The sequence below is a fragment of the Myotis yumanensis genome, unplaced genomic scaffold (genome assembly GCF_028538775.1).
Source record: "Myotis yumanensis isolate MYYU_CA2020_CCGP unplaced genomic scaffold, mMyoYum1.0.hap1 SCAF_18, whole genome shotgun sequence".
In the NCBI taxonomy this organism is placed as follows: domain Eukaryota; kingdom Metazoa; phylum Chordata; class Mammalia; order Chiroptera; family Vespertilionidae; genus Myotis; species Myotis yumanensis.
Window position 1 is genome coordinate 34,619,864 of NW_027223769.1, and position 13,159 is coordinate 34,633,022.

Here is a 13,159-nt window from a genome sequence, read left to right on the forward strand (position 1 = left end):
CTGTCTCTCCATCCCATCGCCTCAATCACAAACCCCAGGTTCTTATCCTGGGGTTTGTGACTCCGAGGGGGTCAGGGATGGGCTTCAGGGGGAGTCAAGTGTGGGGGAACCTATATTCTAGGGGGAAGAGGCACAACTTTCACCAGATTCTCTACTGCAGCAGGAGGTCCAAATCTTAAAAAGCAAAACAAAACCCAGCTCTCACTCACTGCTTAGCCCCGCCCACCCGCCTTCCGACAGCGCCACTCACTCAAGGTGGCCCAGGCGGCAGCTTCCTTCCAAAGCCTTGCAGAGCTGCTCCAGGTGCTCAGCTTGCAAACCGCAGTGTGTCAGCCTGCGGAGGCAGAACCACAGCCCTGCAGCCCCGCCACAGAGGCCAGAGCGGGCCTGGCCCCAAGCACACAGGCTTGCAGGAGGGACTGGGGTAGATGCATCTGGCACCCAGACAGACAAAGAGGGACCAACACATAACACACAGACGTCACACACAGGCAGAGGAAAACCAGAGTCAGAGGCACAGCGAGAGGGACACCAAGATGGACAGACAAAGAGAGGAGAGAGAGAGAGAGAGAGAGAGCGCGCGAGCGAGCAGATGCGCGCGCGCGCGCACACACACACACACACACACACACACACGCACGCGTGCATGCATGCATGGTGCCGGAGGAGGACAAAGAGACAATGAGAAAAGGTCCACAGAAAATCAGACAGACGTGATCTGAGAGAGACAGACAGAGGGAGGGAGAGGCAGATGGACAGAGAAGAGAGAGGCCAGAGGAGAACCGATGAGCGTCCTGGGGGGCTGAGCTGAGCCCCAGGACCTGAAAAGAAGGGGCTGCAAGCCCCCCATGCTCTCTGCCCAGAGTTCCCACACCCCCTCAGCTGCTGGAAGTTGGGGGCACTTAAGGGGGGGGGCTGGTGGGGAAGGTGACTGTGGAGGGCTGGGCAGGAGAGTGGGAGGCAGATCCTGTCATCCAGGGAGCAGCTGGGGCTGGGGGGCAGGGGAAGGGCTGCATGCAGAGGGAGGGAGGGGGCCGGAGCCACACCCAAGCCCTGCAGGTTGTCACTGTACCTGATCCTCGGGGAGCACGGGGGCAGCTCAGAGGACATCTGGAGCGTAAGGCTGTCAAGAAACGCAGCCCTGGAGAGACACACACCAGGCTAGGCTGAGCGAACGCCTCGCTTCCCACCATGCAGTCTCCACCCAGGCCTGGAGACCGCCAGACCTTGGTTCCACCAGGCTCCTCTGTGTCCTGGCTGTGTCACCTGGGACAATCACTTAGGCTCTTACTGGAGAATGTACGTGAGTTGCCTTAGTTTGGTGCTTGGTGCTCCATTAACCTTGGCCGTTAGCATCATTAATATCCTCCTCCTCCTCATCGCCTTCAGAGATGCCAGCCTCAGCTTCAGGCAAGCCTCCGAAAGCTCAGACCCTACAGAAGACCTTGCAGGTGGACACTGAGGAGCACAGAGCTGAGTCTCTGCCTATGTGCTGGGCCGGGGCAATCCAGGAAGGCACCGTGGAGGAGGCAAACACTCTCTAAGGGTCCTTGTGCCAAAGGAAGCCAGAAGTTCTGGCCAAAATCAGATGCGTAGGCCAGGCGATCCTCGGGTTCGGGCCGAAGGGCCTGGGTCTCGCTGGCTACCCTGCGCCTGCCCCAGCGAGGTGCCATCTCCATCCTGAATCCCAGGGCTCTCTTCAGGCGCCACTAGGGGAATGGGACAGCATCTCTCCCTTGACCCTCCCCTGTAGGGCTGCATCCCCCTCTGTGCCCGCTGGCTTGCTGAGCCTATGTGAATGCCAAGGTTCCTTGGCAGTTGAGTGGCACTGACCAGCTGTGGGAGCCAGGGAGGGGGTGGCCCTGGCCCAGGGTGAGGTCGGGATGGTGTTGGGGCCCTACCTCTCCTGGGTCCCCTCCTGCTCCTCCGGTTCTGGGGCAAACGTGAGAACCACAGTTTTGTGCTTGAGGCTGCGGAGAGAAGAGAGGGAGGAGGCAAGAGGCTTATGGAGTTCCTGCTGCTCCGGATCATTTTGTTTTTGTTTTTTTTTGTTAATCCTCAGCTGAGAGTATGTTTCCATTGATTTTTAGAGTGGAAGGGAGGGTGAGAGACAGAGAGAGAGAGAGAGAGAAACATTGATGTGAGAGAGGTTGCCTCCTGCACGCACCCTGACTGGGGCCGGGGGATCCAGCCTGCAACCGGGGTACATGCGCTTCAAACCCTTCCGTCTGCGGGCTGATGCTCTCTCCAAGGAGATAAACTGGCCAGGGCCTGGGCCATTGTTCAGCCTGACCTGGAGGAACCTCCTAGTTGCCATCCCCCAGCCTCTAGCAGCTGCAGTCACTTCCTCTGACCTCCCCTGACCCTCTGAGCTTCTGAAGTCTTTCTTTCACAGATTTCAAACTACCATCAGGCCTCGTTTCCGGGCAAGCCCTTGCAAGAACACCTCAGTTCCGTGGTCTCTGTGGTTTGGGCCTCGGGCTGAAACCCTCCCTCTGTCCACCGGTGGCACCTGGGCTGAGGCTGCCTGCCCAGCAGAGGGAGGTCGCTGCCAGGTCGGGACAGACACTGAGAACCCACAGGAGGCTGTGACTTACAGCCCGGCATCCCTAACCTCGCCTTGCAAACCGAATGTTATGTATATATTTTTTCTCATTATAAAAGTCCCACTTCATCCCTATGGAGAACTTAGAAAATATAATAAAGTAAAAAGAAAATCACCCCACGTATCAGTGGCCACTGACTTGGGGAGAGGGTCCTTCAAAGCATTTTGCTTTTTAATGCAGTGAATGTTCTTTTCCTTTTCCTTTTTCTTAAAAATGGGATTAAAATGACAAATTTTCTTCTAAAAATCAGGTTTTCAAGGGACAGATGCTGCAAGAATGACACAGTGTGGGTGATTATTGGTGGGAACTGGTGTTCGTTATACCACGCTCCCTACCTTGGAGGATGTTTGAAAAGCTTTGTTAGAAAAATGACACTTAGGTTTGCTGCCTGCACCACTCCATCCTAACCCTGCAGCCCTGTCGTGGTTTTGTTAAGTCCCTCCCTCTGGAGGCAACTGGGACCGGGAATGACGGGAGGAGCCGGAGCTCTGGGCCGGAGGAGGGCGTGGTGACAGGCGTCCACGGCCAGCTCTCACCTGATGTGTAGGTCTGCCAGGTCCCGGCACGTGCTCACTGCCCTCAGCACCCAGGGCAGCCCCACCACCGAGAGCCCGTTGTCACTGAGGCTGTGGAGAGGAGGGGGCGGCAGCCATGAGCAGGCGGCTGAAGTCCCCAGCCCCCTCCCCCTGCTCAGCCGCTGCCTGGCTGCCCCCCTTGGGATGTCCTGGGTCCTTGGCCAGGGGGTCTCAAAGGATTCCAGCTCAGGTGGATGAGCCGACAGACGCAGGACCCTGCCCCACTCAGAGAACCAAGTTCTCCAGCTGAGTGATCAGAACCGACTGACGGCTTTCGCCCCTCGGAGCCTCAGTTCCCTGGTGTGTAAAGTAACCACCATTCTAAGCGCATTTAACAAGTGGGGGAACAGAGGCTGGGAGACGTTAAAGTACTTTCCCAGGGTCACAAAGCTACCAAATGACAGAGCCAGGATTTCAATACAAAGCCAAGGTTCCACATCAGTTACCCAGCCTCAACACCCCCACCCCAGCCCACATGCTAAGGCCCAACACATGCCACCCAGACAGCACCCCCACTTTACCATGCAACAGCGTAGCATGCCCCACAGCTCAATACCCTTTCTTTCCATCCCACCACCCCCGCAACCCACCCCCTCACCCAACACTGTACCTCCAGCCTCACATACCACTTCCCACCCCAACATCCCCACCCAACACCCCAGCACCCACCCATCCCATCCCCCGACGTTGGCTCAATGCAACACCCCACCCCACCTCATCCCACTCCACCGGGGGCTGTTGTAAGGACAAACTAGAATGCAAGCCACTGAGGTACAAGGGACCCATTCTACCAGGGGCTTTCATAATTGGCTCATGTCAGAGGCAAAAGCAGGGCATGGTTGAGCCACTCGGACTTTGCTGGAGTTTGAAGAAGGTGGGGGTGGGGGGCAGTGGGGAGCAGCTCCCTCGGTGACGATAGGCATGGGGATCAGGGGTCGCAGGGACCCGCTGGGACTCTCGGGGTTCTGTTACCCAACAGTGGGGTGGGCACTCACTCCAGCTTCCCGGCGATGCGCAGCTGGGGGGCAGCCTCTGCCACCAGTCGACAGCCTTCGTCCTCCAGCTGGTTCCCTGAGAAGCTGAGACAGAGGGGCCCGCTGCCTGTGCTGCTGGGGGGGTCCCTCCCCAGCCCTCCACATGCACACTCCCCCTCATTGACTTCCAGCAAAGCATCATTCTGGTAAGTGATCCTTCATAACAATGAGTGTAAAAGACTGTGTACAACCTGCCAGGCACTGTCCTGGGGGCATTTGCAATGATGGCATTTTCACTCCCCCTAACAACCCCAGGACGTAGGCACTATTGTTACCCTCATCTTACTGATCAGTACGCTGAGGTTCAGACTGGTTAGGGCAGTTGCTCAAAGGCGGACCTGGGGTTTGAACGCAGGCAGCCTGACTTCACGGCCCCACCCTCAACCATTAATTTATGCCACAACCTGCACAATTGCTTCTTGTGACCAACTTCATGATGATGGGGGCATATGACCTGGTCTGGGGTCAGGGAAGGCTTCCCTGATGTTTGAGCTGCAGGCTAGTGAAACTAGGAGTTCAATCAGCAAGGGGGCGGGAGAGAGATGGGGCCGGAGGAGCAGCACACCGAGGGCACATTTGAGGACCGGAAAGGGAGCCTGTGTGTCTGGATGGAAGATTGAGCGGAGGGCAAGGTCAGATGGGGTTTGAGGGCTGGGAGCAGGGTTCTGTATCACAAGGGGTTTTAGGATTCAGGCTTCATCCTGAGCAGCGGGAAGGAGTGAAGGGGACAGGCAGGAGTGACACACAGATCACACCCTGACAGGTGGAGGTGGCCAGGTAGAAGCGGTAGCTGTTATATAATAGCTTCCACCAGATCCTTAAGGAGGCATCTTCCCCACACTGTCCACCCCAAACGGAGGCCCTTCCTACCCTGCCCTGCCCTGCCCTGCCCTGCCCTCCCGTCTTCTGCCCCAGAGCGCCCCATGATACTCACTCTACTTCCTCCAGGAGGGGGCCTTCCCGGAGCTGGGCTATGAGCATCTCCACGTCCCTGACGGTTAGCCAACACTTCTGCAGCCTGGGGTGGCGCAGGGGGCAGAGGGGCTCAGGACAAGAAGCTGCACGATGCCTCCTCCAGCTCCTGGCCCCGCCGCGAGGCATGGGACCTGGGGGAGCCAGGAGGCTGACAGACCTGGTGTTGAATCCTGGCCCTGCTTCTCAGTCACTGCGTAATCTTGGACAAGGCATTTAAGCTATCTGAGACTCAATGTTCCCCTCTGTCAAATGGGAACCATAATGTGGACTTTGCAGAATTTGCAAAAGCATAACAACGAGGTGATGGATATAAAATACCACCGTGCCCAGCACACAGCGGGGGCCCGTTAAATGATAGTTACTGTTGCTGTTGTTGTGCCAGATGCTCCTTGTTCAGGCTGGGACGGGTTATTCATGTCCTTTCCCTGCCCCAGGTCTGCTTTCCCCTTTCCCCTCCGCACCCTGCTGCTGCACCTCCCCTGGGAAGGCACCCTCCACCCATATCACACCCCCCCTCTGAAGGCCATGGATCCCATCGAGGTACCTGAGGGCCAAGCTTCTGCTCTGAGCCTCTTTCTGGCCGGCGTTTCCCCGTAGGGCTGGGGATCTGGCAAGAACAAGTCCAACATTGGCCTGGGCTGGGGAGTTCAGGCTCTGCTCTTGGCTTCTAGGGGCTGAAGCCTCCTTAGCACGACCCACAGTGAATGAGCAACAAAGCCGGCTGCTTGGAGGTGCTCACGGCACTTTGCAGCGAAGCAGCAGGAGCAGACGGTTTGGAGTCAAATGGAACCTTTATGCAAATGCTGACTCTGCCATAGAGAGCTGTGCGGCCTTGGGCAAGTCACTTCACCCCTCGGAGCCTCCGTTTTCTCTTTTCTGACATGAAATGACAGTAGCTGGCAAATAGAGTGACGGAAGGACTGAATGGCGTGACCACAGGCACAAAAGTGAAGCTAAGCAAAAAACAGCCGCTGTTGTGTAAGGGGCCATGGTCTCCAAAGTAGATGTACCATCTGAGGTTCAGAAGGCCAGGAACACGGGCCATACGTGAGCCGGGCTGTGGGAAGCCACGGCACCTCCAGGCTCCCTCCCACTGGGCCAGGGGAGGCTGGGGCTGGAGAGAAGCTGGGACAGGGTGAGCCCCGTTTACACTGACTTGGAGATCAGTGCCACCCACAGAACTACCCGGGGTGATGGAAAGGTTTTGTATCTGGGCCCCTCGTTGTGGAGCCACTGGCCTCCTATGGCCAACGAGCCGCTGAAATGTGTCTGATGTGACTGATGACATGAAATGCCCATTTTACTTCATTTTAACTCATGTAAGTTTAAATAGTCACATGTGGCTAGTGGCTACCGTATTGGGTACCACCTCTCTGGACAGTCGGGGGTGGGGTTGGGGGAGAAGGATAGTGGTCCTACTGAGTCACTGTATGGGTGAGGGACGTGAGGCTCAGAGCCGGGGAAGGACTTGCTCGGGGACACACAGCGTCATCTGTTTCGGAGTCTCAGCTGGGAGTGGTGTGGGGAAGCACCATCGGAATGCTCTTTCACGGAAAGGCAACTTCCCTTCCTTTGGCCACCCAGGACTGGCCAAGCTGGAATCCATGCACAACGGAAGAGCCAGCGCTTGAGTGCCAGCTGGCTGCCAGCAGGGTTCTAAGCATTAATGTATTAATTTATTTAATGCTCAGGACAACTGTAAGATGTAGGCACCATAATTGCCTTCCCCTCCCATTTTTTTTTTTTTTTTTTTTTGCAGTTAGGAGACTTTCCCCCACGTAGTAACACCGTCTGACAGTCTCTTCACGCCTCCCCCACCCCCACCCCAAGGGGCTGGCTCACTCTGGGAGCAGAAGTCCTTTGCCAGCTCTGAGAAGTCAGTCACTTCTCAGGGCATCAGCAGCAGCAGCAAGAAGGATCCCCACATCCCAGCTCTCCCTCAGTTTCCTTGGCCACCTTTCCCCACAACTGCCTGAGCCCAGACCAGCTCCCTCCCTAACTTCTTACCCAGGTAGCTCCGCAGCTGTCTCTGTGGGCGGGGAGAGAAGGATGATGAGGTCCGCCTCCCTGCAGGGCCAGACACCAAGCCATGAAACCCGTGGGCTGGAAACCAGCACCTCACCCCCTCCCTGCGCACCCCATGCTGTCCCAAAGCGCCAGAGGAAGCGGACTTTGTGATTGACAATAAATCAGACATGTAAAAGGGTGACGATGCCCTTGCTTGACGAATCCAGTGTTTCAAAAAGCCAGGAAAACAACTTTTACGAGAGAGATAATAGAAATCAGGAACGCACAGATTTTATAGGAGTTCCTGTGTTTTAGGATTAAGAGGCATAACACTTAACCTGCCCATGATCCAACGGGCAGCGCTGCTTCAGCACCACGGAGAGCGACACGGGGCGCCTCATTCCGAGCTATGCCTATACTTCCTAGATTTTTCTCCCCCCCATTCGTTGATTCATTCCTTCATCCCTCTGTTGGTCCATCCATCCATCTTTCCATTCATTCACGACTTGTTGAGTACCAGGTACCAGGCCCGAGCTAGGCTCTGGACACACCGATGTGAGTAAAACAGACTCATGCATGGACGTCTTGCACACTACGGCTTCCTCTTTTTCCTAGCCCCTCCTCTTTTCTCAAGACCCTGAAGGCCAGGCTCCCACGCCTTCTGCTCACCTGACTTGCAGCATCCTGATAGTCCGGCACGTGACTGCCACCTCGGTCAAGCCCAGCAGGGTCGCCATGGAGACATTGTTGTGGCTCAGGCTGCATGATTGAGGCAAAGGTGTCAGGAGTGAGTCCCCCATCTCATGGGCCCCAGACCTTTGCTCTCTAAGGTCAGAGGGCGACTCAGGCAGGTGGAAAGGCCGCTTACTCAAGCTTCCGGAGCGTCGGCAGGCAAGGGAGGACCTTCACGATGCTCAGCAACTCCTGGTTCTTGAGCTGGTTGTCCTGAAAGCTACAAGGGAGACCAAGTCCCTCAGCCCTGGGGTGGGGACCCTTAGAAGCTCCAGTTGGCAAGGGATGGGCATGGCCACCCTCATGGGGGAGACACAACACAGGGTCCCAGAAGGAGTTGGTGGCCTGCTCCATGGTATTCAATAGGTCCAGCTGGGAGGCAAGGCCTTCTGCTGACCTCGATACTGCCCTCATTCAGCCCCTCTGGTGGCCCAAGGGACCCAGCGGGTGGACTGTGAAGGCTTCGTGAGGTGGGATGAGGAGACCCAGCACCCTGCTCTTAGGAAAATGTCTGGGATGTGCCTAAGGCTCAAGTTCATCAGGGCCTCTTGCCTCCCAGGTGAGGAGTGGCCTAGGCTGGGATGCAGGAAATGCCGCTTCCAGCCACAGCTCTGGCTCTGACTCACCAGAGCCCTAGGTCAAGCACCTTCCTCTCTGACCTCACATTCCTCACCCATCAAATGGGACCCACAGCCCAGTCCTGCCCGGGTTCCTGGCATCCACAGCCCAGTCCTGCCCGGGTTCCTGGCTGGAGGGACAGAACTGAAGAGTTCGCGGTGCCTTTGTGTGTGACCGCTCTGGTCAGGAAACATGTTTGGAAATGCTGAACCTGTTGACATTTACTTCTCTAATTATTGAGGGCGACCTTGATCTTTTCTTCCATCGGGCACAGTGAGCATGCATGGAGACACCCAGCAGGGGGGACAGAGCAGAGCTGTGGCCCAGCTAATGCTCCGTTACGCAAGAGGCGCACCCTAGTGCTAGGCTGCACCTAGGGATGAAGGGGTGGGTGCCTTTTCTAAAGCTCACAAAGGTGCCAGCTAGCACTGGGTCCGCCCGTGAGCTGCTGAGGAGGCGCCCTGGCCCCACCCTTCTCCAGCCACTCATCACGGACACAGGTAGGAGTATGTATGTGGATCTAAGTGTGCACGTGTGTGTGCGCTGCACATATGCACACCTTCGAATGTGCATGCATGTGGGGCATGTACTTAAGTGAGCAGACAAGTGCACGCGTGTGTATGTTTCATGCAGTTGTGCTTGAATGTGAAGGTGTGCGTATGATTCGTGCATTTATGGGAACCCACGGTGCCCAACACCAGCCTACATACTGCCACCCCCCTCTCAGGGTCACAGAAAGAGGGAAGGGGGCCTCAAAACTCAACCTCCTTCAAAATGGCCCAAAATATTGGATGAGAGAAGCCCTTGTCTGGGGTCTTTAGGAGCCTTGAGTTTGGATCCAGCCCCACCCAGCTATTAGATTGATGCTTCCCCTCTATGAGCCACATTGAAAAGCTACTAGTCAGGGCCCCTGAACATGCAAGCCCTGGGCGTGACCTCTTCCCTCGGCCAGTGGACCCTATTGGAGATCACTCACCTGACCTCTTCCAGGTGTGGACAGAGGGGCAAAGCCTGCACCAGGTGGTAGATGCCTCGGGCAGTGATCTTACTTCCTGCTAACCTACAGGGTAAGCAAAGATGGACGGGAGAAGGGGGAAAGGGGGGGGGGGGTAGCCCCGATCTGCCCTGCGTAGGGTTGAGGGAAGGGAGGAGAGTTCTGGCATCCCCAGCGGAGGACCCCTCTCCATTCCAAGTCCTGGCTCACCCCAGCTTCTTCAGGCTCCCCATTGTCGGCAAGCTCCTGGAGAGGGCTTCTGCAAAGGCGTCCCCACACTTCCTGCTCTTAAAGCTGCCACAGGGGGAGGCAAGGTGGCAGATAATCAATGCTGGGCGGGGCTTAGAGGTCATGCCCACCCCTCCTCCGACAGAAGGAACCGAATGAATACAGTAACGTTAATAGTACTTGTTGCCCGAGTCAGTTTGGCTCAGTGGATAGAGCATCGGCCTGTGGACCGCAGGGTCCCCTGTTTGATTCTGGTCAAGGCCACATACCTCGGTTGTAGGCTCCTCCCTGGCCCAGGCCCTGGTCAGGGCTCATGCAGGAGGCAACCGATCGATGTGTTTCTCTCACACTGATGTTTCTCTCTGTCTTTCCCTCTCTCTTCTCCTCTCCCTAAAAACCAATGGAAAAATATCCTCAGGTGAGGATTAGCGGGGGGTGGGGGGGGGGGCGGGAAATGTAGTAATTGTTATTGCTGTTGTTGTAATGGTTGTGGTAGTAACAAATACATATCATGGCAGAGACTGCTAACTGTCCACGGAAACCCATCCTCCGTGCAGGGAGCTATGCCTGGGAAGATGGTTTCTCAGCCAGAAGGCGGCATTTCCCAGCCTCCCTTGCAGCTCAGTGTGGCCATATGACTACTAGTATGTTCTCACCACTGGGATGTGCCTGGAGAGACGTGCCCTATTTCCAGGAATGAGCTTTACCGCACAGAGTGTGTCTAATCTTTTCCTTCCCCCAAGCCAGAGCACAGCTAGGCCCCTGTCTCAGCTTTGACCCTGCAGATCCACATGCCCAAGGAGACGATGAGCAAGAATGGGAGGAACCAGGTCCCTGTGCGACCTGTGGAGCTGAGCAATCCCACGGACCCGGACTCTGAGTCTTCCCGGAGAGAGAAAGAAAATGCTACAGTATTGAATCCACTCTATTTTGGGGAGGGTGGGGTGAGGGGTTCTTTGTTCCTGCAGCTGAGCCTTTTCTCTAGCTGCTACACATATTGAGCCTTTCCTGTGGGCCAGGAGCTGTGCTAAGTGTTTTTCATGCATTCTCTCACCTCACAACAAACCTATGAGGTAGCTTTTATTACTGATTCACTTGAGGGATGAAGAAACGCAGGCTGAGAGGTTAAGTAACACTGAAATCAAAGAGCCTCGAGCAGCACAGCCCGGATCAGCGGCTCCAGCCCATGACTGAGAGAGGGAAACTGACAATCCAGGTTCCAGACAAGAGGAGATCTAATGGACCCCAGACGTCCTGGTGAGGCATGGTGCCCCTGACTGCGTCACAGGCTAAGGGACAGGAAGGGCCCATCCTCCCTGGCACCCAGGAGTTCTACCCAGTCTCCCGCAGCGGGTCTGCCAGGTGGGTTGCCTCCACTCGCCCCAAAGTCCAGTTCCCTGCACTACCCTTCCTCACCTGAGACTCTCCACCCGCCCACAGCCTGCCAGGGCCTCAGGGCAGCAGGGCTCCAGCGGGCAGCCCTCGAAATCCAGGTGGATGGGGGCCTCCCTGTGCCCCAGGACGTTGGTCAGAGCAGCCAGGTCGGCGTAGGTCAGCGGGAAGTTGTGGAAGGGCAGCTGGCAGGGGAGGCTTCGGGCCATGAGGCTGGCCAGCTCCGGCTCCTGTGTCTCGCCCACACAGCGACACAGCTCTACCACCTTGGGCCCCGTGAGCCTGCGCGTGGCCAACTTCTTCAGTGCCTGTATGACTGCGGCCTGCTTGGCGCCCACCCACGCCTCACCCCGCTCTGCCAGGTGGCGGAGGAAGGGACGGCAGGCGGAGGATGCCAGACCCGCCAGGAAGGCGGGGAGGTGGTCCCAGAGGCCCAGTCGGGCTTTGGTCCGCAGCAGCCAGCGAGAATGGAGGGTGACGTGGTGGGCGAGTGCGTCTTTGTCCACCTCGGGACTGGCCATCAGATGCAGGGCAGCCAGAAACTCCTGCAGGCTGAGGTGGGTGAAGGCATAGCCCGGCTCCTGCTGCCAGGGGCCTGTGCAGACGCAGAAGGAGGTCAGCAGGCCCAGGGCAGCCCCGAAGGCCATCATGGCTGGAGGGATGTCTCCTGCAGAGAAGATCACCTTTCCAGTCTCCAGGCCCCTCAGGGCCACCTCCCCCAGGCCCCTCAGGGCCTCGGCAGGCTGGTACCCGCGGGGGCTGAGGGCGAGCACCATCTGCAGGTAGTTCTGAGTCACGGTGGGCAGGAGGGCCGCAGACTGGCCCGGAGAGAGGTCCGGGAGCAGGTGGCGGAGGCAGAGGCAGGCGATCCGGCACAGGGCGGGCGCCGCGCACATGCTCCGGAGGTGTCTGTTTGCCCGCAGCTCCGCCAGGGCCGCCTCCCGGGCCGGCTGGTTGCTGAAGAAGCGGCCTACGTACTCCTCCACCCGCGGCCCGTCGAAGCCCCACAGGTGGACGGTGGCCGCCTCGGTGGGCAGGCAGTCCGGCAGCTTCCCTGGCCGGGAGGTGGCCATGACCCTGCAGCCGGGCAGGAGGGTCCCCCGGCACAGGCCAGAGAAGAGGGCGAGGGCTGGGCCTGGCGCCTCGGGGCCCGCGGTCTCCCCGCGGGGATGGGGGTGGAGGGCCTCCTCCAGCCCGTCGAAGATGAGCAGGACCCCCTTGGCGTTCCTCTCCAGGTACTGGAGGACGGCGTCGGGGCCCTCCTCGGGGCGCAGGTACAGGTCGAACAGGAGCTGGGGCAGCGTCAGGGCCTCCGCCAGCAGATTGAGCTGGCGGAACTCAAACAGGAACAGGGCCTGGAAGCGGTCCAGCTGGCCGTCGGCCCACTTCTGGCAGAGCCAGCGGGTCAGCGTGGTCTTGCCCATGCCCGCCTTCCCCAGGAGCACCATCACCCTCGGGCCCTTGTCCGCCCTGGGGCCGAAGAGGTCCTGGAGGCTCAGGTCAGCGCCATCCTCTGCCCTGGGGCTCCCCGGCGCGGCCCCCTCCTGAGTGCTGAAGGGTGCTGTGGCCCGGCTCCACTGCAGGATTGGGGGGACGTAGGCCTGGTGGAAGGTGAGGGGCTGCCCTGGCCCCGGGAGCTCGCCGCCATAGCGCTGCTGGGCCAAGGTCCTCAGCTGCTGTAGGTACCTCTTGGCCAGTTCTGCTGGGGGCAGGGAGATGGCATGAGGCTAAGAGGCCTCCCCTCACCCCCAACCTCATCCCAGTATGGGCCGCTGGGATCCTACAGCCCCAGCTGTGTTATGTGGGAGGGGGAGTCGCAGGAGCACCCAAGGGCTCTGGTGCCACCCAAGTCCCTAGAAGGAACTGCTTCTGCCGAAGCAGAGACTCTGTCAGCTGTTTAACCAGGTGGGGAAGCGGGATCATGGCTCTGTGTTTGGCAACAGCATGGGTGGCGTAGTTTTCAATAAGATGGGGAAAGGGGAGAGAGCACTTCCTTTG

The 13,159-nt window shown here is 58.1% G+C and overlaps 1 protein-coding gene across 8 annotated transcripts in view; it reads right to left on the minus strand.

Annotated features, from left to right (window-relative positions):
• The window catches only part of NLRC5 (NLR family CARD domain containing 5), a 76,983-nt gene that overhangs the window by 38,377 nt on the left and 25,447 nt on the right, over nucleotides 1-13,159 (minus strand). For 7 of the 8 annotated variants that reach the window (XM_070398813.1, XM_070398811.1, XM_070398812.1 and 4 more), the window contains exons 7-19: nucleotides 11,186-12,860; nucleotides 9,752-9,835; nucleotides 9,524-9,607; nucleotides 8,066-8,149; nucleotides 7,867-7,956; nucleotides 7,198-7,257; nucleotides 5,735-5,797; nucleotides 5,150-5,233; nucleotides 4,177-4,260; nucleotides 3,143-3,232; nucleotides 1,902-1,970; nucleotides 1,073-1,141; nucleotides 251-334 (exon numbers count right to left, since the gene is read on the minus strand). In XM_070398813.1, the coding sequence (XP_070254914.1) occupies nucleotides 251-334; nucleotides 1,073-1,141; nucleotides 1,902-1,970; nucleotides 3,143-3,232; nucleotides 4,177-4,260; nucleotides 5,150-5,233; nucleotides 5,735-5,797; nucleotides 7,198-7,257; nucleotides 7,867-7,956; nucleotides 8,066-8,149; nucleotides 9,524-9,607; nucleotides 9,752-9,835; nucleotides 11,186-12,860 (2,620 nt within the window). The remainder of the gene's footprint in view (nucleotides 1-250; nucleotides 335-1,072; nucleotides 1,142-1,901; nucleotides 1,971-3,142; nucleotides 3,233-4,176; nucleotides 4,261-5,149; nucleotides 5,234-5,734; nucleotides 5,798-7,197; nucleotides 7,258-7,866; nucleotides 7,957-8,065; nucleotides 8,150-9,523; nucleotides 9,608-9,751; nucleotides 9,836-11,185; nucleotides 12,861-13,159) is intronic. The other variant, XM_070398814.1, reaches the window with a different exon arrangement.